General features: G+C 50.9%; 9 protein-coding genes across 9 annotated transcripts; 4 read left to right on the top strand and 5 right to left on the bottom strand.

The window, feature by feature from the left end:
• Nucleotides 1-168: 168 nt before the first annotated feature.
• Nucleotides 169-1,665, bottom strand: PMZ80_009227 (uncharacterized protein; the record flags this gene model as incomplete). The annotated part of the gene is made up of 1 exon (XM_064877622.1): nucleotides 169-1,665. The coding sequence occupies one exon, from the start codon at nucleotides 1,663-1,665 to the stop codon at nucleotides 169-171; it is 1,497 nt and encodes a 498-aa protein (XP_064726347.1).
• Nucleotides 1,666-4,710: 3,045 nt separating this feature from the next.
• Nucleotides 4,711-6,684, top strand: MIB1 (E3 ubiquitin-protein ligase mib1; the record flags this gene model as incomplete). The annotated part of the gene is made up of 1 exon (XM_064877621.1): nucleotides 4,711-6,684. One exon carries the CDS (start codon nucleotides 4,711-4,713, stop codon nucleotides 6,682-6,684), a length of 1,974 nt encoding a protein of 657 aa, XP_064726346.1.
• Nucleotides 6,685-7,604: 920 nt separating this feature from the next.
• Nucleotides 7,605-8,733, bottom strand: GLE2 (RNA export factor gle2; the record flags this gene model as incomplete). Its single annotated transcript, XM_064877620.1, has 2 exons — nucleotides 7,605-8,426; nucleotides 8,476-8,733. 2 exons carry the CDS (start codon nucleotides 8,731-8,733, stop codon nucleotides 7,605-7,607), a joined length of 1,080 nt encoding a protein of 359 aa, XP_064726345.1.
• Nucleotides 8,734-9,168: 435 nt separating this feature from the next.
• MES1 (methionine--tRNA ligase mes1) lies at nucleotides 9,169-11,136 on the bottom strand (the record flags this gene model as incomplete). Its single annotated transcript, XM_064877619.1, has 1 exon — nucleotides 9,169-11,136. One exon carries the CDS (start codon nucleotides 11,134-11,136, stop codon nucleotides 9,169-9,171), a length of 1,968 nt encoding a protein of 655 aa, XP_064726344.1.
• Nucleotides 11,137-11,592: 456 nt separating this feature from the next.
• Nucleotides 11,593-12,096, top strand: PMZ80_009223 (uncharacterized protein; the record flags this gene model as incomplete). Its single annotated transcript, XM_064877618.1, has 1 exon — nucleotides 11,593-12,096. The coding sequence occupies one exon, from the start codon at nucleotides 11,593-11,595 to the stop codon at nucleotides 12,094-12,096; it is 504 nt and encodes a 167-aa protein (XP_064726343.1).
• A 1,131-nt stretch (nucleotides 12,097-13,227) lies between these two features.
• On the bottom strand, nucleotides 13,228-14,550 carry SUR2 (Sphingolipid C4-hydroxylase sur2; the record flags this gene model as incomplete). The annotated part of the gene is made up of 1 exon (XM_064877617.1): nucleotides 13,228-14,550. One exon carries the CDS (start codon nucleotides 14,548-14,550, stop codon nucleotides 13,228-13,230), a length of 1,323 nt encoding a protein of 440 aa, XP_064726342.1.
• A 739-nt stretch (nucleotides 14,551-15,289) lies between these two features.
• PMZ80_009221 (uncharacterized protein) lies at nucleotides 15,290-15,933 on the top strand (the record flags this gene model as incomplete). The annotated part of the gene is made up of 3 exons (XM_064877616.1): nucleotides 15,290-15,304; nucleotides 15,355-15,625; nucleotides 15,689-15,933. The coding sequence occupies 3 exons, from the start codon at nucleotides 15,290-15,292 to the stop codon at nucleotides 15,931-15,933; spliced, it is 531 nt and encodes a 176-aa protein (XP_064726341.1).
• Nucleotides 15,934-16,745: 812 nt separating this feature from the next.
• PMZ80_009220 (uncharacterized protein) lies at nucleotides 16,746-18,855 on the bottom strand (the record flags this gene model as incomplete). The annotated part of the gene is made up of 2 exons (XM_064877615.1): nucleotides 16,746-18,568; nucleotides 18,621-18,855. The coding sequence occupies 2 exons, from the start codon at nucleotides 18,853-18,855 to the stop codon at nucleotides 16,746-16,748; spliced, it is 2,058 nt and encodes a 685-aa protein (XP_064726340.1).
• A 1,285-nt stretch (nucleotides 18,856-20,140) lies between these two features.
• On the top strand, nucleotides 20,141-21,967 carry PMZ80_009219 (uncharacterized protein; the record flags this gene model as incomplete). The annotated part of the gene is made up of 1 exon (XM_064877614.1): nucleotides 20,141-21,967. One exon carries the CDS (start codon nucleotides 20,141-20,143, stop codon nucleotides 21,965-21,967), a length of 1,827 nt encoding a protein of 608 aa, XP_064726339.1.
• Between the last annotated feature and the right edge of the window lie 535 nt (nucleotides 21,968-22,502).

The raw sequence follows: 22,502 nt of genomic DNA, 5'->3' as shown, positions 1-22,502 counted from the left end.
CAGACCATCGCGAAACTCAAAATTTCCTGCTGCGCATTTCAACGAAGTTCAGGGCCACTAATACAACCACAGAAAACAACGAAGCAACAAATCCCCAACCATCCTCACTCCAACAACGCTGTCCTTACTATCCTTTCACGCCCCACCGAACGCCCAATGTAAACACCGCTAACCACCGAACACAAATTTATCTCGCAACCTCCTGTCAGCCCGCTCATCACGCTCTCGCTTCTGTATCTCCTCCCGCTCATTCTTAGGAATAACAACCGGATTCATCCACTCAGAGTCAGATACAGGCTTCGGGTCATATCTCCAGCCCGTCGCGGTAGGGAGGGGTCGTCTGAGGAGGTGGTCTGGGGCGAGAGGTGGTTCGATCCATGGTGTTGATGTTGACGGGAAGGCTGCTGTTGCTGTTTGAGATTGAGTTGCATTGGCGAGATGAGGTAACTTAAGTGTGATAATGTGGGATGTGTCATTGTTGTGCTTGGTGGTTGCACTACTGAGTGTATTCAAACTTGCGGGATCATGAGGCGTGGAGTCTCTCTGGCGCTTGTTTGGGATGACCTGGTGTTCGGCTGAATTGGCCTTCATTGGTGGCAGCACAACGCTATGCTGACCGATCTTGGCATAGAAGGAAGAGATGATTTTGGCCTCCATGACCTCGTCGATCCCGTCTCTCTCGAAAGATAGTTCTTGCTTGTAGTCTGTCGCCTCTCGGATAGCAGCAGCTTCCTTCTCATATTTACTTCTCTCAGCCTGACAATTCTGTTCGGTGGTATTGTCGATCTCTGTGCTGACCGGTTTGTGACCTCTTGTTGAATTGGAGACCGCCTCGCTGACTCGCGTGGCTCCAGTCTTCGAACCAGTAATTCTCGTTGTAGTAGCCTGGAGTTTCTGCGCAGTCGAAACAGTGTTTTCAGCACGTGGCCGTGACTTTGCAGCGCCAACGGGGGATGAAATCTGTTTCTGATGTTTGGTCGTGGTCGACTCCAGCGCTTGGCGGTTGTTTGCTGGTTTGCGATGGCTGGCGAATGAGGATCGACTGGCGACCGTGTTTTTGACGGTAGCGGCATTGACCGATGCTTTAGACACTGTTGACTTCGAATCGTGGTCGCGGGTCGTTCCACCAGTTAGTTGACTAGACGTCTCCGACGATGCAAGGACGCTTTTAGCCTTGAAACCTGACTCAGCGTCCAGACATCGTATAGAGAATGTCCCATCTGGGCCCGCTCGTAGGAGTCTGTTGCCTTTGTCGCAGATTGCTTTCAGATCGCTCGGGACAAGGCAGACATGGAGCGTTATAGGATGGTCGGGACAATCGATATTCGAGCAGTCGCAGGCTTGTGACCCTGCTTTTCTGGCCTTGGAAATTGCGATATCCAGATAAATTCCAGATGAGCTTCTGAGAGTTGCTCTAGGCATAGTTTGTCGAATACCCTTCTGGTCAGTGTATCGGTACACGGCGTGAGCAATTCTTCTGATATCAATTCCAAGAGCATCCGTAGTCTTTGGAAAGGCGTTGCCCAATATGGTAGCCACGTCTTTGCACTTCTTGAGTTCATCGTACGAGACAATTTCGTTTCGCATCCCAAGGAGGTACTCAACCAACTTGCCTTTGAGACATGAAAGAGTGATCTCGATCACGAGTCTGCTTTGGGAATCCATGTTGGGTGGCTGCTCGAAAGCGTCAGCTGCAATAATTGCAATTGGATTGTGACGTCCTGATGTTCTTGATGGAGGATGGGATAGTGTTAGGTTTGATATGGTGGTGAGAGCTTTGTATCGCTAGAGTAGAAGTCGAGATCAAGCGCAGTGGCGCCAGATATAGTACCTCGTCGCTTGTATGTGGTTGAACCGGAGTGACTGCTTTCACTCTCGTTGGCCGCTCCATTGACACTACGCACGATTGCAGTCTTGTCACCCTTTGTTCTTGCTGCTGGCTTCTCACTGCACTCTACCCAGCCACACGTCACTCCTCGAACGGAAATTTCCTTATTTCAATCACGCATGTCCAGCTTTCTTTCCTTGATCCCCACAAATTCTTATTCTTACTTTGAAATACCTACTGTTACGAGCCTCATCTGACTCTCGACTCGAATGAACAGGGGACATCCTACCTCTCGACCTCGACTTACCGATCCGTTATTGCGACATAGGTGTACACCGTACCTGCAAGACGACAATTCGACAACCAGAGCTGTAAAGCATCCTGAACCACTTCTCGTTCGCCAGGGATAACCCGCACTCGTCACTGTGGGTTCTAAGATGGTCATCAAACACGTCGCCGAGCGAACTCTGCCCATCTCTGCTAAGGTGGGAGTCTACGTGATTCATACAGAGTACCGCGCAGTGAAGCAGTAGCGGTCGGGCACAGAGCTTGCTCTGTATGTGTTTCGACAATTACTGTCTCACTGTGGGCACATGGCGTGGCATCTGGTAGCCCCATATACTCTCCGTTGTTGGATACCGTAACCTAAACCTCGTGTCTGGGTGACGGTGTTCGATTGCGGGTGTACCTGGGCGGCTCTGGCTCTGGTGCGACGAGAGATGGTGTTGCAGTCAGGGTGCTTTTTCGACAACAGTTCGTTTCCTGGTTCACGTTGCTGCAGCCGTTGAACACTTCGAGCTCCTTTTTGTCGTCCTGGTGCACCTCCTTCGTCACTGTGGGTGCTAAGGTGTCATCAAACACGCCGCCGAACGAACCCTGCCCATCGCTGCAAAGGTGGAGTCTTCGAGACTATCCGGGGTACCGTGCATTGAGATTATGGTAAGAGACCTGCACAGAGCTTGCTCTATGCATGGACGACTTTCGGCTCTTTGCTGGCACAAGGCGTGGCGCCTGGAAGCCTCATATACTCTCCATTGTTGCGTCAAATCCAGCGGTGGGTGTACCCGAGCAGCTCTGCACCATGGGCGACAAGAGACAGCGTTGCAGTCAAAGTGCTTCATCGACAACAGCTTAGTCCCCCTCTATCACTCAGCTACAGCTGCAAAACATCCTGGACCGTGTCTTTGTTGCCCAAGTTAATCCGCTTCCGTCACTGTGAGCGATAGGAGCAGCTCTAAAACATGCCGCTAAACGAACCCTACCTGTCTCTGCTAAGATGGGGCCCGGACGTGGGAAGCTAGGGTACCGTGCAGAGAGTGCTGTAGGAAGTTGTTGCATGCCTTTTCGCTCAACCTACGGCACCCTCTGCTGGCACAAGCATGGCCTCTGGAAGCCTCATATACTCTCCGAAGTCTGCCAGAGAGTTAAGGAGACGACGTCTTGACGTCGTCTTCTAGCCTCACTGGTTGGCGCCGGGTGTACCCTGGTGGCTCTGACGAGGATCCGACAAGACATGGTATTGCAGTCAAGATGTTTTATCTGAAGGTCAGTCGTTCAACCACAACAAGCGGATCGCTAGATGCCTTGTGGTTGAACTTCTGATTATCAGGCAGTGTTGTTAGCATTCCAAGAGCTCATATTCAGGCACATAAGTGCATGGCTATTCGAGCTGTTGTTTCCAGAAGTCGCGTCTCATTTCTTTTCGAAATGATGAGCTTCTTCATTCCCCGAGACTAGACCTTGAAGTACTCCTCAAGTTTGAAGAGTACATTCAGCCCTGGTTCAATCACTATTGATCAAATTGGAGTTTTGCGTGGCTTCTTGACAGAAGTATGACTGGCCGATTCCAGTCTCTTCGCGTCTCATACATCTTTTTTTCGTCATGTATCACGCTTGATGTGTGAGCATGAAGAGGAAAGGTTGTTGACGTGTCGTGATGCTTAGACAAGGCATGCGAGATTTGTGCATACAGCAGTAGACAGTAATCGATGGAAGAGGTGAGAGCTCTGAATTCATGTAGGCAATGGACAAGGAAAACAACGCAGGGAACAAAGCTCGGGGCAGGAGCATCTCAGGCCGAGCCGCTCTCCACATCTTTTACGATGATCACCACGAGCTTTTGAACTTGACTGTTCGCAACGTGAAGGTTCTGATGGTAGACACAGCTCCCGAACGCTCTACAAGCAATATCGCGCGAACGTGGACCACCGCTGTTGCATGCAAGAGCACGGCACATGAGCACCTAGGTATTTACTTAGGTTATTTCCACGAAGGCCATTCGGTTGTCCCATGGAGCGTGGGGGCCAATCCGGGAAACCTGCCTCAACTTCACATCTCAGGCGTCTGGAGTGGCAGGTCCGACCAGGATGAGCTCTGGCCTTCACGTCTGACACTGCCTGATTGTTCGCTCTCTTCAGCCAATCCATTCCTATCAACTCGGGCGAACTCATGAAATACCGACATGTCAATGATGCTACTCTCGATGGTCGACTATCGCGAAGAGACCGGACACCTCTACGCGCCGCTTGGAATAGGCACCTGAGCATATCGCTTAGGCAGCACTCTGGCCCCCAGTCAGACCTGACCTGAAACAATGCTTTGCTGCGACCACGTCTAGGGTCTTGATTAGCGACGAACGTTGGCCGACTACCATATATATCGAGATCAACCGCAATATTTTGAACCGACGTCTTGTAGATGAACACCTCGTGCAAGACGCACGGCCTGAGAAAGTTAAGTAGTGCTACCTGCTCGTGTTCACCGGCTGCTTGTCCCTTCACGAAACTCTTCCAAGCTGCCCTATCAATCTTCATTCACAAAGCACCTTCGACAGCCCAATGCTGCTCAATATCCTTCTTTGTCCCCTCTTCGTGCCCCTAGCTATGGCTACAGAGTCCACAAAACCCACATTACCAACGATGCCCAAGAACTTCTCAATGATCACCATCAACGGCATCGAATACATGCCAACGCCACACGAAGTCGACCCCTCACAACCAGAGGACATGGTCTGGACCCAAATCCCTCCTCACAATCTCTTCCTCTCAGATCCAACCTGGTACGACGGCCTAGGTCAAAGCCCCATCGTACAGCGCCGAATATGGTCCCTGCCCGAGGAAACGCAGATCCAGGAATTCGCCACGCTGCTCGCTGAACACCCGGCTCGTGGGCTCGACATGCTCTTCGATGCGGCCGTAAAAGGGAAACCGCACGTTGTTCGATTCCTTCTCGGCCAAGGAGTGAAACCCACAGCGAAGGAGGCAGGAAATCCGGACGAAAGTCTGGCCCCGTTACATGCTGCAGCTTACCAAGGCCGGATTGAATGTGTCAGAATCCTCGTTGAGGAGGCCGGTGTAGACGTAAACGTGGTGGGTGAGTTTGGAGGAACGCCTTTGATGCGCGCGTGCTGGGGCGGTCACCCGGAGATTGTCCAGTATCTCCTGGATGCCGGCGCTGATATGACACTCAGACAGACAGTCGCCGACCATTCGAAAGGCACCAGTCACGATCCCGAGACGGCTATCGACGACCAAGACCGTGACCAAGGCACCAATGCCTTCGAATTCGCGGCTGGATCAGGCTCGGTGGAATGTGTCAAAAAGCTCATTCATCACGCTGAAGCAAAGGGAATCAACATCACCGAGCTTGCAAACCGAAAGAGTCTCGCTGCTGCCGCCCAAAGCGGCAACCTTAAGATGCTAGAGCTGATACTCAAGCTGAAAAATTACCCCCAGCAGGATCCCAACGGCACATGGACGTCCAGTATAACCCTGCTCACCACACGACAGAAAGCAGCCCTAGAGTACGCCCTGCAGATCACCCTGACACGTAACGAGAAAGCCGTACCGCCTCTACTCTCGTACATCGAAGCCCGTGATCCCGCCAGCAGCAAGCCTATCTTCCCCAGCCTCTCCCAAGAGACGTTCGACAAGCTCGTCGTCTTCACCTACGGCATGGCTTGTAACGAGGTAGCCTTCGACCTCGAGTTGCTGACACGAATCCTCAACCTCTTCTTCACATGGACATTCACCTTCACTTCCTCATCGATCCAAGACCGAAATATCCTAATCAACGACGCCTTCGTCGTTGCCGCTCGGCACAATAATATCGAGATGCTCCGCTTCCTCACATCGTTACCAAGCACACATCCGGAGTGGAACATCACCATCGACCCCAACCATATCTCACAAGACACAAACCCACTCTGGACGAGCGCACTATACAGCGCGGCTGGTGACGGCCAAGTCGATGCGGTGAAGTTCCTGTTCGATACGTACGGCACATCACTTAACGTTCACCTGGGCAACGGCAAGTTCGCCAATGGGCCGACGGCGCTCTTCCGGGCGGTTTGGGACGGACAGTTAGAGGCTGTGAGGCTGTTGCTTGAGAGGGGTGGCGGTCCAGTCACGGACATCGACGCTGGGCTTCAGGTATCCTTGGGACAGGAGACTGAGGCCAGTCACGAGGCTACTAATGGGAAAGATACCCGGGATGGGGAAGATACGCAGTGGGTGCTCGTCGAGGACAACACGGCGACATCCCCGATATCTCCAACACCAATCCAGACTCCAACACGCCTCGTAGTCGTCGCAGCCATGGCCCCTCCCTACCCAGTCATGGTGATGGATGAAGATGGTTGGACACGGCGTACAGGCGAGACGTTGCCAAAGGAGCAGGGTGAGCTTCCTAGGCACGAGCAGAGTCAGGATCAGAACGGTGATAGTCTTGTACGCGTTGTGCTTGACCTGGAGGAAAGCCATATGGAGTGGTTGCGTAAGCTGCGGTTGCGGAAGGGGGATGGGGAGCTGCTTGCTGGGGAGAAGACTGGGAGTAAGAGGGTGTTGAAGGAGGTTTGAGGGTGAGCGTGAGCGTGTGACGGAATGAAGGATGCTCGTGCGAGGTCGTGACGGATGTGGGTGGAAGGGCAGGGCCAATGTTGAATCGAAGTTGATCCAGAATGGTGGGTGAGTCAGGATAACCAATTCTATTGTAGATCTCTTTCGAAGGCTGGTCAGCTAGCTAGCTATGTGTCGTTATAGTACCTTCGTCGTGCCGTGTTCCAAAGAAGGAAGCTGCAGGCTGGGTGTGGCATTCAAGGATGGGCGCACTTGCATCGCCATCGGGACTGGTACTGGTGATCCGATCGAAAGAAGATGCGCTTGCTCGCGTACTACTGTGTAGCCTGGTGTGTGTATCGGTAACACTCCGCTACCTCACTGCTGTGCTCATCGCTGTCTGGCACTTCTACCTGGGGCTACACTTTCGTCGTAAAGACTCAAATACAGACGCAGATCCCAATCAATTTCCACGCAATATCGAGAGCACATGAAGCATTGTTATAGGATAGAAAACGAACGCTGACGTTCTTCAATTGCTATCTACCATGCCCCTTGTAGGTCAACTCAGCTCTGTATCCTCCTCAGCTTGCCTTTGCCATCTGTCATACTCCTAAACCTTAGTCAATGCATGCTCTTATCCCAGCCTCCTCCACGCATACCCGTTAAAGCAGTTCTCACCAGCCATGTATCCCTATGTAAAGACGGAATGCTTGTTTCATGTGGTCGGGCGTGCCGCATCTGCGCAGTCCAACTGGGGTATCATTCATTCTTCCTCCATCTCTGCCAGAGTCGCCGGTCTCTGTTCTGTTGGGGTGGGTCTGTGCTGCTTATGCGTTCCTTCTCGCTTTTCTCTTGCTCTTATTTAAGTAGCTGCAGGTTCAGCGTTAAGCTTTCCTTGATATCCTTGTTCTTAACCATATCAATCCCACCCAGCAACCTCATCTCCTTGTAGTCTTCGGCCTCGGCTTAACCTCCTCCTGACTAACCCCATGCAACATAACCTTCGTCTGATTCTGCGGCGTATTCTTCTGATACCCCTGACTCCAATCATACCCCATCGCATACGCAAATATAGTTCCCTGTCGGTTGAACGCCGTAGACGTAATAGGCGCACCCGTACTCGGATACCCCTTCAATCTGTGTTTCGCCGCGCCATCCCAGAAGTGAAACGTGCCGTCACTACCAGCCGTTGAGAACGTGCCGTGCTCAGGGTGATATGAAATAGCGTTCACACTGTAGACGTTGCTAACGTCCTTGTTGGTCGCGGGTGTATCTCGATGACACTTGAAGCTGAAGTTGTTGGTCGAGTCCTTCTCCTCGACGTATTGGATGGCGCAACGCCCCTCGATACTACCAACGGCGAAACCATTTGCGTCTTTGAAGCAGGAGACGACCCGCGTCTGGTACTTGAGCGGTGACTGCATGGTCTTGTAGAATTTGTCCGGGTTGTTCAGGTCGACGATGTTGATGTAGCGGTCTGCCGTGCCAATGACGAGGAGTTTGTTCTTCACGTCCATTGTGTAGACGCGGTCTTGACACTCGACTGTTGCGACGGGGTTTTGTGATCTGAAGTCCCAGTATTTCACTTTTTTGTCCCAGCTGCCGGTGATGAGGTAGGGGTTTCCTTGGACTGTTGTGAATTTGCAGCAGCGGATGGGCTGGTCGTGTGCGACGAGGGATTGCGGTGTCATGTTGCCTGAGCCTAGGTCGAGCATGCGGAAGTGTTTGTCTGCTCCTACACCGACGATTTTTGTGCCGTCCTAGATCTTGTCAGTATGTCTCGTGCATGTTAGAAGCCTTGGAACTCACGTCTGACCATGCGCAGGCCAATGCGGGAGCTTCGAAATCTATGGCTGCCTTTCCTTCACTTCTTCCCTGCTCATTCACCTCGTATATCCGCACTTTCTTGTCCCATGATGCGACGGCGAGAAAGTCGCCAGTAGGAGAGAATGACAGGTCTGAAACGGTATCGTCTGGTTGCGCACAGAGTGCAATGTCTTTTGAGAGGTCTCCAGCAGTGCTGCTGGAGGCTGCTGCGGCGGGCTGGCTACCAAAAAGCGTCGACATCTTGGTACTTGCGCCTGCGCTCACGGGAAAAGAAGAGAGGATCGGTAGTGTGTCGCAAGTCGAAGGCTTTGAGCGGGTGAGATTTATAGGCACAGAATATGGTTTCCACTCAGTTACGAGCAGGCAGCAGTTCGTGCTTGGTAGGTTTGCTTGAATGAAAGTGCTCGTTCAACGCGCCGTGACGCGGTAAGTGATAATCGTTTCAGAACGGCTGCCTGGCTTAGAGCTTCAGCACATCAGGCAGAAATATCTACAGGAGTAACATTTTGAAGTCCATCTCACAGGAAAGATTCTTCCCACATCACTCACAGAGATGTATTGGATCTATCTCTTCATGCTTTCCCTTGAGGCTGTCTGTAAATACTCCCAGGCTAGCATCACGAACAAGATGAGCGTGCCCAAGTACATCCACCTTCGCCAGCCAGGAAAACGCTCTTATGAAGTGGGTATCGTAACTTGAGCAACACCATCAACCACCCCCGTAACACCAGCATCCTCACCTGCTTCAGTAGCAGCATTAGCAGCTGCTTTCCCGTTCTCGCCACCTTTGGCACTGCTTTCCACGCTCGCTGCTCCACCAGCTTTCTTCTGAGCTTTCTTAGCCTTCGCTTTCTCTTTTTGAGCTGCCTTCTTAGCTGCCGCTTCGGCCTCGGCTTTCCGCTTCTTCTCCCGCTCTTCTTGGTTGCCGCCGAAGTACTCTCTCCACTCATCAGCCTTTTTGGGCTCGATCCTGCTGAACAGATATGCGGGCTTTCCAACCTTGTGACCTGATTTGATATATGTCGGTCTCCATCCATTGGCGATATCTTCTTCCAACGGTATCTGCAGGAAATCGGCATTGACTTGTTCTCGTATCGATCTGCATGTTGCTGGAAGATATGGTTCGAATACTGCTGAGGTGAGGTAGATGAGGTTGATAGCCGTGCCGACCACTGCTGCGGCTAGTGCTGGATCATTGGCAATCAATGCATTGTCGAGTTTGAATGCCTGAATCAGACCGTTGCCTGCTGAAGACAACCTCATTGCCTTCTCAAGCCCGCTCCTCAGGTGGACTGCTTCCATTTCTGCAAGGTACTCCTTCAGACAGTTTGTGACTTCTTCGAGATGGGGATTGAAGGACTCTGGAAGATTGCCAGAGTCAAATTCTGGGATGGTACCATCAAATTTGGCATTGATCAGCTTGATCATTCGGTTGACGAAGTTGCCCAGGTTGGCGAGCAATTCCGAGTTGTTGCCGTCGATGAATGACTGCCATTCAAATTGGGTGTCGCTGGACTCTGGTCGGTTCTTGAGTAAGTAATACCTCCAAACATCGGGCGGAACTCCCGTCTCCTTGGCGTTATTACCAAAGACACCTATACCTCGACTCTTGCTGAACTTGCCATTCTCGTAATTGAGATATTCTGTGGCTGAGAGGTGGTGCAGCTTGGTCCATCTATCCTCAGTGCCTATCTGACAGCCAGGGAAGATGACTGAGTGGAAGGGTACATTGTCTTTGCCTAGGAATTGGTATAGCTGCACGTTCTCAGGATCTCTCCACCACTTTTCCCATTCGTCAGTGTAATTTGCAGTGATAGAAGGATAGCCGATACAAGCTTCGAACCACACATAAAAGACTTTGCCTTCGTAGTCCGGCAGCGGTACTGGCACACCCCATGACAGATCTCGTGTGATACTTCGCTCATGTAGTTCTTTTTTGAGCCAGTCTCGAGTAATGATTTCTGCGTTCCTCGACCATCCTCCTTTCTTTATGGTTTCATCTGCCCAAGCCTCGATCTTCGGTTGCAGCTCATCTAACCGCAGGTATGTATGCTTGGTCTCTTTCACGACTGGTGTTGCGCCATCCACCTTGCAACGCGGATTTATCAAGTCGAGCGGCTCCACGAGCTTCCCACATTTATCACACTGGTCTCCTCGTGCATCATCGTAGTGGCAGTGCGGACATTCGCCCTCTATGAATCTGTCTGCAAGGAACTTGTGGTGCGTATCACAGTATGGTTGTTTATTAGTATGCTCCGCTAACAGCCCCTTCTCGTGAAGTTGAAGGAATATTTTTTGGGATATCTCCTTATGTTGTTTCGTTGGTGTTCGGCCAAAGATGTCAAAGCCGATCTCGAACCATTCATACACTTCTGCGTGGATCTTGTTGTATTTTGAACATAACTCTTCTGGGCTGACACCTTCCTTCAGCGCCTGTGTTTCTGTGGCTGTGCCATACTCGTCTGTCCCGCAGACATACAACGTCTGCCGACCTCGTGCCTTGTTGTACCTCGAGAAGATATCTGCGCTGAGCACACTGCCGACAATGTTGCCCAGGTGAGGCGTGTTGTTAACGTACGGTAGGGCAGACGTAATTAGGATGTTCCTCTGCCCTTGCTTGGGTAGGATCTTCTCTGTGGCCATTGCTCGCAGCGCTCAATGGTCGATTACTCGTAAGCGCGGTTACTACACTTTTCGAATCTGACTCCCAAAACAGGTTGTAGCGATGTAAGTTACCTACTTGCTGGGGTACGAGGTTGGCAGGAATGCGCGTATTTGGCTGAGCTCGAGTTCCGACACTTTGAAGACTGGACTGCTACCAGAAATATACAACGTCCGTTTGTCGCGTGCACTTCAAGTTGTGCTTTTCGTGAATACTCCAAAGCACAATTCAATAATGAGTAACAAGGGTGCGCCCGCACATGTCAGCCAGTGCGAGGGGTTGTTTAGCCGGTGTTCTTCCACTAGCGTATGTCAAATCTTAGTATTCGTCACAAGCCATCGCTGGTCTTCATCTTGAGCCGCCTGCAAGACTGAACGTCTCCTTGCCTGGGCGTGAGCTTACGCCCTTTTTAAAGTGATATCCTACAGTGAGACAATATGGCAGCCATGACCTCCGATCCATTTGATGATCTGCTCGGCCTAGAAGATAACTTCTACCAAGAAGGCTACGACGCCGGCCTCGCTGATGGCGAACATGCAGGCCTGGTCGAAGGTAAGGTGTTCGGTATCGAGAAGGGCTACGAAAAGGCACTTGAGTTGGGTAAACTCCATGGCAGGGGCCTGGTCTGGCAGATGAGATCTCAGGGGGTGCCCCACGGGTCTGATCAGGCCGCTATTGTTGCCCAGCTAGAAGAGTCCAAGCTACCTAAGAACAGCCGTCTGGTCAAACATATCGAAGGACTGCTAACTACTACCGACGACAAGTCAATTGCACTGGACAATTCCGATGAAGCAGTGACGGACTTTGATGAGCGCATCTCTAGGGCCCAGGCCAAGGCGAAAGTCATTGCGGCCATTGTGGGCGAGCCGCTGAAGGTTGAAGTTGCCACGAGCGCCACCACTGGTATTGAAGAAAGCAAGGGTTTGAATGCACGCCACTGATCATCGTTGCGGACTCTACATTTCAAGAATCACCAAAATCACATATCAGACGGCTGTTAGTCACAAACAGTGCACGAAATTACTCGCGCATGCTTATCCGAAGGAAGAAGGTCATAGCTTTCCGCTCTTGCGAACTCGCGCAAGCCAAACATCACGGCACCATGTCAACAAGTTCAGGCACTACAGGTCACAATGAGCTTACTACACCCATCAAATTGACAACACGGACTTTCCTGAAATTGGCAACATCTACAGCCCAGTCAGTCCAACCTCTCCGGTCCCCGTGACTTTCTTACAACCTTCCCAAAAAGTCCTGCACGAAATAATCCCTAATTAGGCAAAGCCTCTTCAGGTTCGATTACAATCACTCGAGATCCAGAACATCCAGCGGCTTCATCTCCTACAAAGTCACCAATTATCGACGCTTGTGGCCCACAAAGATGGTGATATGTTCTCAAAGCCAACGGAGAAGCAAAGGGAGATACTCCAGCATGCCGCGAAGAGACGACCTCTACCTGCGATTTATCGTGATCGAATCGGACACATACACTGACACCTACAAGGATGAAATAAATGATAGCCAGCCTCTATTCTACAACCTTCCAACAACTGGTCAGCTGCAATGGCGTGGCCGACGACCTTCTCGACTGCATACCTTGGGCTGGTACCCGTGCTGCCTCAAGCAGGTTATCGACTTCAGATATTCTGTCCATCGAGTCATGCCATCCTATCGTGGAAGTAATAAGGTGTTGTAGTTGACGCCAGAGCCTTGGATGATAGTAACAGGTACGGACGTCAGACTGGGCGGTCGAACTACCAAGGGAATCGGACAATTCAGTGATTGTTCCACAGACAGTGGCTACCTTGGGTGACGAAAACCCGGTTCTCGGATCATGTCACGGTGCACTGATCAGGATCTGGCCGAATCACAGAAAAGATTAATAGGTAGAATTGAAGCGCTGCTCCCACAGCCACAATACAGTCCAGCTACACCAGGTCAGGTGTTTCTCCAAACCATTCCTTTCCCGTAATTGTACACAAAACTGTTAAGAATGTCGGTACGACAAGCAACCATAAGAAAGTCATACATCATACACAACTGCCCATACCATACCAGCCCAACTCGATCGCTCAATGCACCCCATCAGCATGCAAAATCGGCGTGCTCCGCCCATGTAAACTCGGCACCGTACTTGCAAGCGTAGACCTAGGATCGAAACTCCCCGTCTTCCTCCTCTGAGTAGTCCTCCTAACACTCTTCTTCGCTTCTTGTTCCTCCCTCCTTTCTTCCCTGAGCACCTGCGCGCCATCCGTCTCTAGGACAGACCGTTGGCTTTTCTTAGCTTGTGCTTCTGCGTTGGGCAGATCTGTAGCCGGTGAATTTGTAACCGAAGAGGCCAGGTCGGATAGATCTGCATCCACCTTCTTCTGTGCTTTAATCCTATCTCTTTCGTATCTCGCGCTGACGTCACCACCCGTCCACGTTGTACCCAGGAATCGATCCCAGAAGGTAAAGAACGGCTGGCTGAAATTTGATTTGATCCCCCAGCTCTGGTGGTGAATATCATGGTAGGCGGCATTATTGCTCGTGATGTGCTGGAGAGGGTCCCAGGGGAATTTGTAGCCACAGTGGTCATCTACGGTCTTGATCGTGGAGCAAGTGAAGAATACGAGACCCTGGCGCACGGTCATGCCTGTGACGAGGTAGGCGAGTCCAGTGCCTAGTGTGTCGAGGAAAAGGCCCTCGAGCGGGTGGTTGTAGAGCGCGCCGTAGGCGTAGGGAACGTAGAGTCGGTGGTGGCGACTGTGAAGCCAGACGTAGAGGAACTTGTTCATGTGCATGGCACGATGGATGAAGTATTGCCATGTGTCGACGAGGAGTATCGCAATGATGAATTGCAGGGCTGGGATGCCGGCGTGGTAGATGAACTTGCCCAACGTGAGCTCCCATGATGCGAAGACGGATGAGTTGGCGTAAGTACCGCCTGCGAGAGCAGCTGCGACGGTCGGGTAGCTGTCGTAGATCTGGTTGGCCAACTTGGGTGCGTTAACCCCTAGAACAGCCAGCGTCCGAGGAATGTGCGTCTCTGCTACCCTGACTCTTCGCGCCCAGACTGCGATGTCGTATGCTTCCTTGCCAACCATCTCCACAGGATCGAAGTATGCAATCGCGTAGCCAAAAATTGTCTGTATGAGCTGTTGAACGATAACGTCCCGAAAGACCTCATACCGGGATACATGATTTCTCTTTAATATCTCAGCAGGCGTGTGTAATCTGTACTGAGGCCAGAAGTCGTAGACATCGAGGATGTGAAACAGTAATGATACGACCCAGTATGCTACTACTGGCGAAAGTAGTTGAGTTAGGACGTCGGATACGCCCGGGATCAGCGAGGATCGTGGGGACAGGGTGTAGGAAGGTAGCTCGGGGATCTGTGTTGTGTAATTTGCCATGTTTGCTGACTAGGCTGTTGTCGTGCAAGTTGATATGCCAGCACCTGGCTGCAACTCGGTGTATGGCAATCAGGCACGAGACGTACTGATGTTGAAAGGAGTGGAATGATGCGAGGTCGGATGATGAAGGAGTGGTACGACGTTGCGGTGATCGAATCACCCGAGTTTGACGAGGTTCGTATGCGTATTAATTACTGTACAAGGTGGTGGAAGGAAAGAACAAAAGTCAAGATCTTGAATCTATGGACAGCAAAGTTGTTCAAGAAGCCGAGCGCGGCTGTACAGTCATCATGTTCATGCGGGAATTTGTTTGCCTCCTGATCCTCGCTTTATGCACCCGAAAGCGCATGGTGCACGACCTCCTCTGACGTCCAGACATGCAATCTCAAATACTGGACCCTGAATCTAGCCGGTGAAAGACCGCGTGTTGACCTAGGCAGGTGAAGCGAAGGTAGTGCCTTTGTGCCGCTCAAACATTAATCCGCTAGTTCCGCAAAAGGAAGGTACAGCGAACGCGCCTGCGCTTCAAACCGGCATGCAATACCCCACACAACATGTGATTTTGCCTGCACTTTTTTGCAGCGCCCGGCCAAACCCCTCCACCCAATCTCAAGACGGGACAATCTCCCGCTCGAGATCAAATATTTTGGACTTTTGCGAAACACAACACAGTCTCTACCCTCCAACAACTCGATATCCTCCTCTACTATTCTCACAATCCACCAGAAACACCGCCAATATGATCATCTACAGAGTATGCCACATGCTGCAGTCAACCCAGCGCAAACACTAACCAACTCACAGGATCTGACAACCGACAACAAGGACGAAGTCCTCTCCGACGCCTACAAGATCATCGACGTCGGCGATGGCCTCTGGGAAGTCGACTGCAAAATGGTACAAGTCGGAGGAGAGAACTTCCAGCTCGAGGGTGCCAATGCCTCCGCCGAGGGTGAGGATGCCGATGATGGTGGAGAGACTGCGACAGAGAGGGTCCTCGATATTGTGCGAGACTTCAGACTGAATTCCATCGAGGCCAAGCCATCCAAGAAGATGTACATGTCTGAGATCAAGAGTGAGCATACACCGCGCACACAACATGAGTAGTACTAGTGCATACCATACTAACACGAGGCAGAATACATGAAGAAGGTTAACGAGGCACTAAAGGCCAAGGGGGAGTCAGATGACAAGATCAAGGAGTTCCAGACTGGTGCGCAGGCTGCGGTCAAGAAGATTCTGGCCAACTACGACAACTACGATATGTACGTTGGCGAGTCTATGGAGGAGGGTCAGATGTACATCCTCGTCGACTTCCGAGAGGATGGTGTTACGCCCTATGCTACCGTCTGGAAGCACGGTCTCGAGGAGTACAAGGTGTAAAGCACCTTTTGACTACTCACACACGAGCCACCCACCCCACCTCTCATTCCATCTCGACGAATCAACGAAGCGATACCTTTCACGATCACATGCTAGAAGGCAGAGGAAGGATCAGGCATATTCATGGATACTGGCACGAAAGGCGTCTGGCCTGCCAACGTCAAAAGCCAAACTAGGTTTCAACATTTGCAACTTCTGGGACAGCTTATGAAATGAAAATCACAAAACAAGATCTGTTGAAAATGTAGCGTTTCCATTCTGCTTCCACTGGACTTCTGTTCGAGGGTGACATTAGCTATTCGCATGCCACGCAGCTCACACACTGGATTGGCACGCAAAGATTGACCATGTTCCTTTTCTCTTGACAGGGCCTCTTTTATGAGCGATAATATCCTGTCTCGCGCTGCCTGCACCCTGCTAACGACGAGCACGGCTGAGAGATGGCGAGCAATACAACATGAAACTGACAGCTTTTCCATTGGTGATCTAACCAGAACTCTAAATCCAATGCCAGATCTCCAGCTTCCTCTACCGCTACCCGACGCAGTCGATGCTCCTGAGTACACCACCACCTTCCACTTCCGCTTGAGACTGATTGCCATTGTCCTTAGTCTGCTGGCCTTGCTTACCTAGGTAAGTTCAGAGCATCGACCGAACGTAATCACAGTCGTGTTCTCGTCGGGCGAAGCCTCCCCGTCAGATACCTCCGCTAGCTCGCCGTGCGTTCCTTTTGCGGGATCGAAACTCGATTTGGTAATCAAGCACCCGTGGTCCTCCTCCTCGTCGCTTGGTCCTGGCGTCAGCAGAGCTTCTCACTCGCTGTCGTCCTCGTCCTGATTATTGCTGTCAAGACCATGACTGGACTCTTTGGCAGCTGCGTCAGCGTCATCGCCATTGTCGGTTTGTGCTCCCTTAGTCATTGCAAGACTCGGGTTGTTCTCGCTGTCAACCGCGTTGGCCCCACCAACGCCGCGTGCGTTGTGCTCATGTCTCTCATCGGCCGCGTTACCATCGGCATCAGCTTGCTCTTCGTCAGCTGCAACGTCCACCTTCTCAGGAGTCACGGCCAGAAGTCGCTTCAGCTTCTTGCCAACATCCCCAACATCGTAACCATGTTGCACAGCCGTGGTCTTCATACGCTCCAGAGTTTCCGCAGACTCGGTAATCCGAAGTTCACCCTCACCCTCGTCCGCACGAGCAACACGCCACTCGATATTGGTCTCCCACCCGGCGGCTATGTTAACAGTATTGATATCGAAGATCTCCTGCTTTGTTGCTTCTAATGTCTTACGGTAGTTAACCTTGCCATCTTCGTTCCACACTCGAGGATCCAGCAATGGTGTGTTTGGCCACTCGCGCACGATGGTATTCTCTTCTTTGAGAACGGCACCTGCTTCGCCTGCCGCCAGCGTAAGACCAAATATGTCTTGTATTGTTTTGTCCATTACGTATGGTTCCAAATACAGATCTCGAACGATTCGCATCTTCATGCTCCATGGAGCGTTGTCGTCTTCCCATGTGGTATGAATAGGATGATCTTTCGGATACTGATCAACCGCCCAGAAAGCACAAGACATCGCATAGGCATCGAGATGAGCTTGCGTGGCAGCCGGTGTATGCTGAGCCAATGGAGCAATCTTGTCGTCCATCATCCACCGGACGTTGCGCTCGATGGAAGCAATGAGTGTCGCATAAGGATTCTGGTGTGGTCGTTTAAGCAGAGGCATCAGAACCAACGGGTTTAGTGGGTTGTTGGTGCGGCTCGTGTATTCTATCACATTTGAGACGTCAACGCGATCGTATCTTGTAGGTTTGAGAAGGCCCAGTAATTTCTCCATACTCTCACAGTAGACTGCAATGGACACTCGCAATCGTACCAGCTGATCACAGAATCGCTTGAAAACTTGTTGGACATACAATGCTGTCCCACCATAGAGGTCATCGTCCGGTAGGTCAGAACTCTTCATCGTGTCTTTGATGGCGGACAATGGCCATGACTCTGGTGGAAGCGAGCCGTTGTTTCGGAGCCAGCTGCTATCACGACTGAAGAGGAGGGGGTTCGGAATCGTATACTCGGATACGTCTTGACCAAGCGGAGCAAGAATCCCGGTAGCCATGAAGTGACTGTCGGCAATACGCCGTGCAGTTGGCTGGCGTAGCCAGAAGGCGTGGCGGGTGTCGAGCTCGACACAGTTTGACATGGCATCCGCGCGGCTTTCTCGTGCCTTTTCGTAGTCGAGGTCGAATGCTAGTGTATGCCAAATGTTTGCCCATAGCCGTGTTGAAAGATATAGAGTCACCCTTGAGCCATGATACAGGAACCTCTCGTTTGTCATAGCCTGACTCGACCACTCCAGCTTCAATTCCGAGATTCTGTTTATACACTTGCCAACCACAGGTATAAGTCGTTCTCGTACTCTTCGCACCATTTCTGCGGGGAGGTATGCTGAATACCAGAGATGCATCATGATCTTGGATGCTTCTTCTGCTGGGAAGAGCAATGTAACCAGGAGAATAATGACATTTCGCATGGTGATTAATGGCACGATATCGTTAGTGACAATCTCGCATCGATTGGCATATGTTGCGGGGAGGGCATTTACTGTAGCGATCGGACTCGAGAGATCGCCACAGGCTGTTAACATGTCAGCATCTTAGGAGCCATTTTGCGACATCCTTAAACATACCAGCGAACAAGAGATTGAGGTCTCCTGGATACTCAGCTCCTTCGTTGTCCGGGAGCTTCAGCAGATCATGTGCTGTGGTACCATTCCAGATGCCGTATAACTGTGCCGAACCAACGACGTTCTCCCAATAGGTGTTTCTGTCCATGAAGCTAGCTGGTCTGCGCTGTCGGTACCACGTTGGCTCCCATGCTGATGACTTCGATTTAGCCTTCTTGCTGGATACCTTTCCAGGCATTGTTTCTTGACGAGATTTGTGCTGTGGAGGATGATTCTGACAAAATAACGTTAGAACTATATTTCAAGATAAAGATACTTTGGTAAAGTAATCGTAGGGAGTAGATAGCCAATTGTGAATTATGTCGTGCTCAAGATATGTGGTGCATGGTTGCTGTTCATCCAAAATATCCACGTATATGGGAAATGGTTATTGTGTCTCGCTGCTTCCCTGAGACTTGCTGACTGCCTTCAACGTCAAATATTCGTCGAGAGAAGGTAGGAGTGCGTGCATTGGGAGGCGCAGAAGACACGTAGGGAAGGTGCAGTGCAGCATATCGATGTATCGGATCAGTTCCGAACCCGATTATGATCATACACAAGAGCTAGTATGAGGAGGACATCAGCAGCGCACGTAGCATACCTCGCTGACAGTGCTGTCTAAGCATTCGGTGGTGCCATTTTTCGAGCCACAGCTTTGGTTCGCACCTTTCACAGCCTCATGGTCTGTTTCGACTTTACTTGTCGGTGATAGCGGAGTAGACCCAGCGGGAATAGCAGACCTGTCGACTTCATGCGGCGATGGGAGCTGATTTTTTGGTTCAACAGATCGCTCGGAAAGCCAAAAGGAAGTGAAGGTGATGATGGCATCGCAAACGTTGGTGAGGAGCAGGAAAGCAGAAGACAGAACGCCCGTGCAGTCAATCTTGTATCTCTGGCAACCTTGCGTGGAATCTAACAGACTCACGCCTGACTGAAGCAATTGCGATATGTTTGTTTAGCAGCAAAGCTCTTGGTAGTCCAACCAAAATTCCATCGTAGTGAAACCTTTCTACTTTACGCCGCAGCGATCGATCGACAAGCCTTGTAGCTAGGCATTGGGCTGAGAGAGTCTGAGGCAAACAGCTGAAAAACGTGAAGACATGTCAGCAGACAATGTCCTCTATGTCGTATCGTCGTGTGGACGTATTGGCATTCGTTTAAGAGCATGGTAGCTGTGTCGAGTGGTCATCATGCTACTGTACCTGTAGCAGCCGCCAACCCAGTTCACAGCACAGCTAAGGGGGTCAGTACAGAATCCCGTCGGTTTGATAGCGATGAGAAGTGATGAAAAGCAATCAATGAGTTGAAAGTAACTTGAATGTCTCGAGGCTTGAGACAAAACTACTTGCTCCGGCGAAGTCCGCACTGTGATATTCTAGGCACTGGTTATCCGCCTGTCATACCCGTCCGGAGGCCCCTCGAATGATATAAACCTGAGAGAATCACCAAGTCTAATACATCGAACAGTCTGCATCTTTGACACAATGGCCGACGCTTCGGATGAGGAGTCGCTGACGTCTCTGCAAGAATGGGAGTTGGACGAAGGTGTCCCCCAGGTGGACGACCCTTTTATTCAGAAGTACATGAGCGGTCGCAATGCACTGATTGAACAGGAGAAGAAGCAGCGCCATGACCGGGCTTTCAAGGCAACAATGACACCAATTGCCAAAAAGGCGGCGAAGATACTGCAAGCAATCCGGAAGCAAGAATTGAAGGAGAAATGGACTTCAAAGTATGAAGAGTCTCTTGCTGAGCACAATGATGGTAACCTGTATCCTGGCATGATGTTCTCCCTGGCAAGAGACCGAGCTGAATCAACAGAGTTGTGGCGTATATTGGAGCGCATGCCCAAAGGCTGTCTTTTACATGCCCATATGGACGCTATGTTCAACATCGAGTGGTTGATCGATCAGAATCTGCAGGAAAAGGGTATCCATATTATTGCACCTGGTCCATTGACCGTTCAGAAGAGGTCTGCCATGCCTGGAAGGACAGTTCCGCCATCATTTCAGATCCGATACTTCAGCGAAGCCGATATGGCCAAGGTCAACAACAAAGGCATGAGTATATGGAAGTCTACCTATGTGGCCAACACACCAATCCCCATTAGGGAAGCTCAAAGGACGTTTCCTGACGACGATACAACATTTAAGAAGTGGTTGGCCTCGAAGTGCAGAATCGAGCCCGAAGAGTCGTTGCAGCACCATCATGGATTGGATGCGATATGGCGGAGATTTCAGTCGACTTTCCCAGTTATAGAGCAGCTTCTTTTCTATGAGCCGATATTTCGACGAGCGATGCAGATGATGCTGGGCGATCTCGCAAAGGACGGTATCATGTATGTGGACCTGAGAATGGCATTCCTCTTTCAATTCTTCTTAACGGGCAAGAACACACCCGAGCAGGGCTATACCAAATTCTTTCAGGTCTGGGGAGAGGAGATCGAGAAGTTCAAGAAGACCGAGGCCGGAAAGAACTTCAAAGGCGCCAGAATGATCTGGACGATTATCAGGGTCTTCGATAACCGGATGATCGCCGACAACATGAAGCAGTGTATCGCTATCAAGAAGAAGTTTCCGCAGCTAATTTGCGGTTTCGATTGCGTTGGACAGGAGGATAACGGCCGGACTTTGGCAGATTTGACGCCGTTGCTGTTCTGGTTCAAGAAGCAATGCGCCGAAGCTGGAGTGGACATACCTTTTTTCTTCCATGCGGGTGAGTGCTTGGGCGATGGTAACAGCACGGACAACAACCTGTACGATGCAATCCTACTGGGAACCAGAAGAATTGGACATGGTTACTCGATGTTCAAGCATCCACTCCTGATCGACATGGTGAAGGAGAAGAAGATCTTGATCGAAAGCTGTCCGATCTCGAACGAAGTGCTGCGACTTTCAAGCTCTATCCTCAGCCATACATTGCCGGCCCTTTTGGCCAGAGGTGTCTCAGTATCATTGAACAACGACGACCCTTGTATATTAGGATATGGCAAGAATGGCTTAACCCACGACTTCTGGCAATGTTTCATGGCTTTCGACAATTTGGGATTGGAAGGCCTGGGTACCATGGCTGAAAACTCTGTTAAATGGTGCGCAATTGAAGATCAGAAACAGGCTGACTGGATCAAAGGTATCAACGATGGTTATATGGGCAAGACTGTCAAAGCTCAGATGATGAAAGCTTGGAGGACGGAGTTCGAAAAGTGGTGCCAGTTCGTGATTCTCGAATACCCGCAATACGCAGAAAGCGACGAAGATGGCGATAGCGAAGAAGAGTCAGAGGAGGACGAAGAAGAGGATGACGATGAATAGCTGGTGGTGAAACTTTTGAGACTCAGAGAACTCCTTTTTCATCCCAGCCTCAACCGGTCTCGTTTTAGTGCCTCCGTTAGATGGCTTCAACACAACTAGGACATTAAAGCTTTTGCGATTCACGTTGATTTTACTGCGCAGAGGTATTTGGTCTATTGTCATTTTGCCAGCGGTGTAACATTGTTTACTCCCCACGATATCAATTCGTGTTGAGCATTTACCACATTCCTTAAGCACAATAAATGTTGTAGCACATTCGAGTAATACTGATGCAGTGGAACACCAGCGAGCCTAGGCTTATTTAAGCCCCTCAGCTCCACATCGGGAAGAATGAAGAAGCCCGATGACCAAACGTCGCATGACTTGATAAGTGAGCATTGATGGGACGACGGACCATGAAATGCATCTGATTGCAAGGCGCTGGCCAGTCACGCTGCTCACGCGTCCGAGTGAAATGCAAACCTATCGGTTGGACTGGGCGATTGAGTGCAGATAGCACAAACGACGACATCATCGCCCATAACATTGTACGAAG

Source organism: Knufia obscura (genome assembly GCF_036327395.1).
Source record: "Knufia obscura strain CCFEE 5817 isolate CBS 148926 chromosome Unknown scaffold_13, whole genome shotgun sequence".
In the NCBI taxonomy this organism is placed as follows: Eukaryota; Fungi; Ascomycota; class Eurotiomycetes; order Chaetothyriales; family Trichomeriaceae; genus Knufia; species Knufia obscura.
Note: the sequence above shows the minus strand (reverse complement) of the source record. Positions and strands in the feature narration are given on the sequence as shown.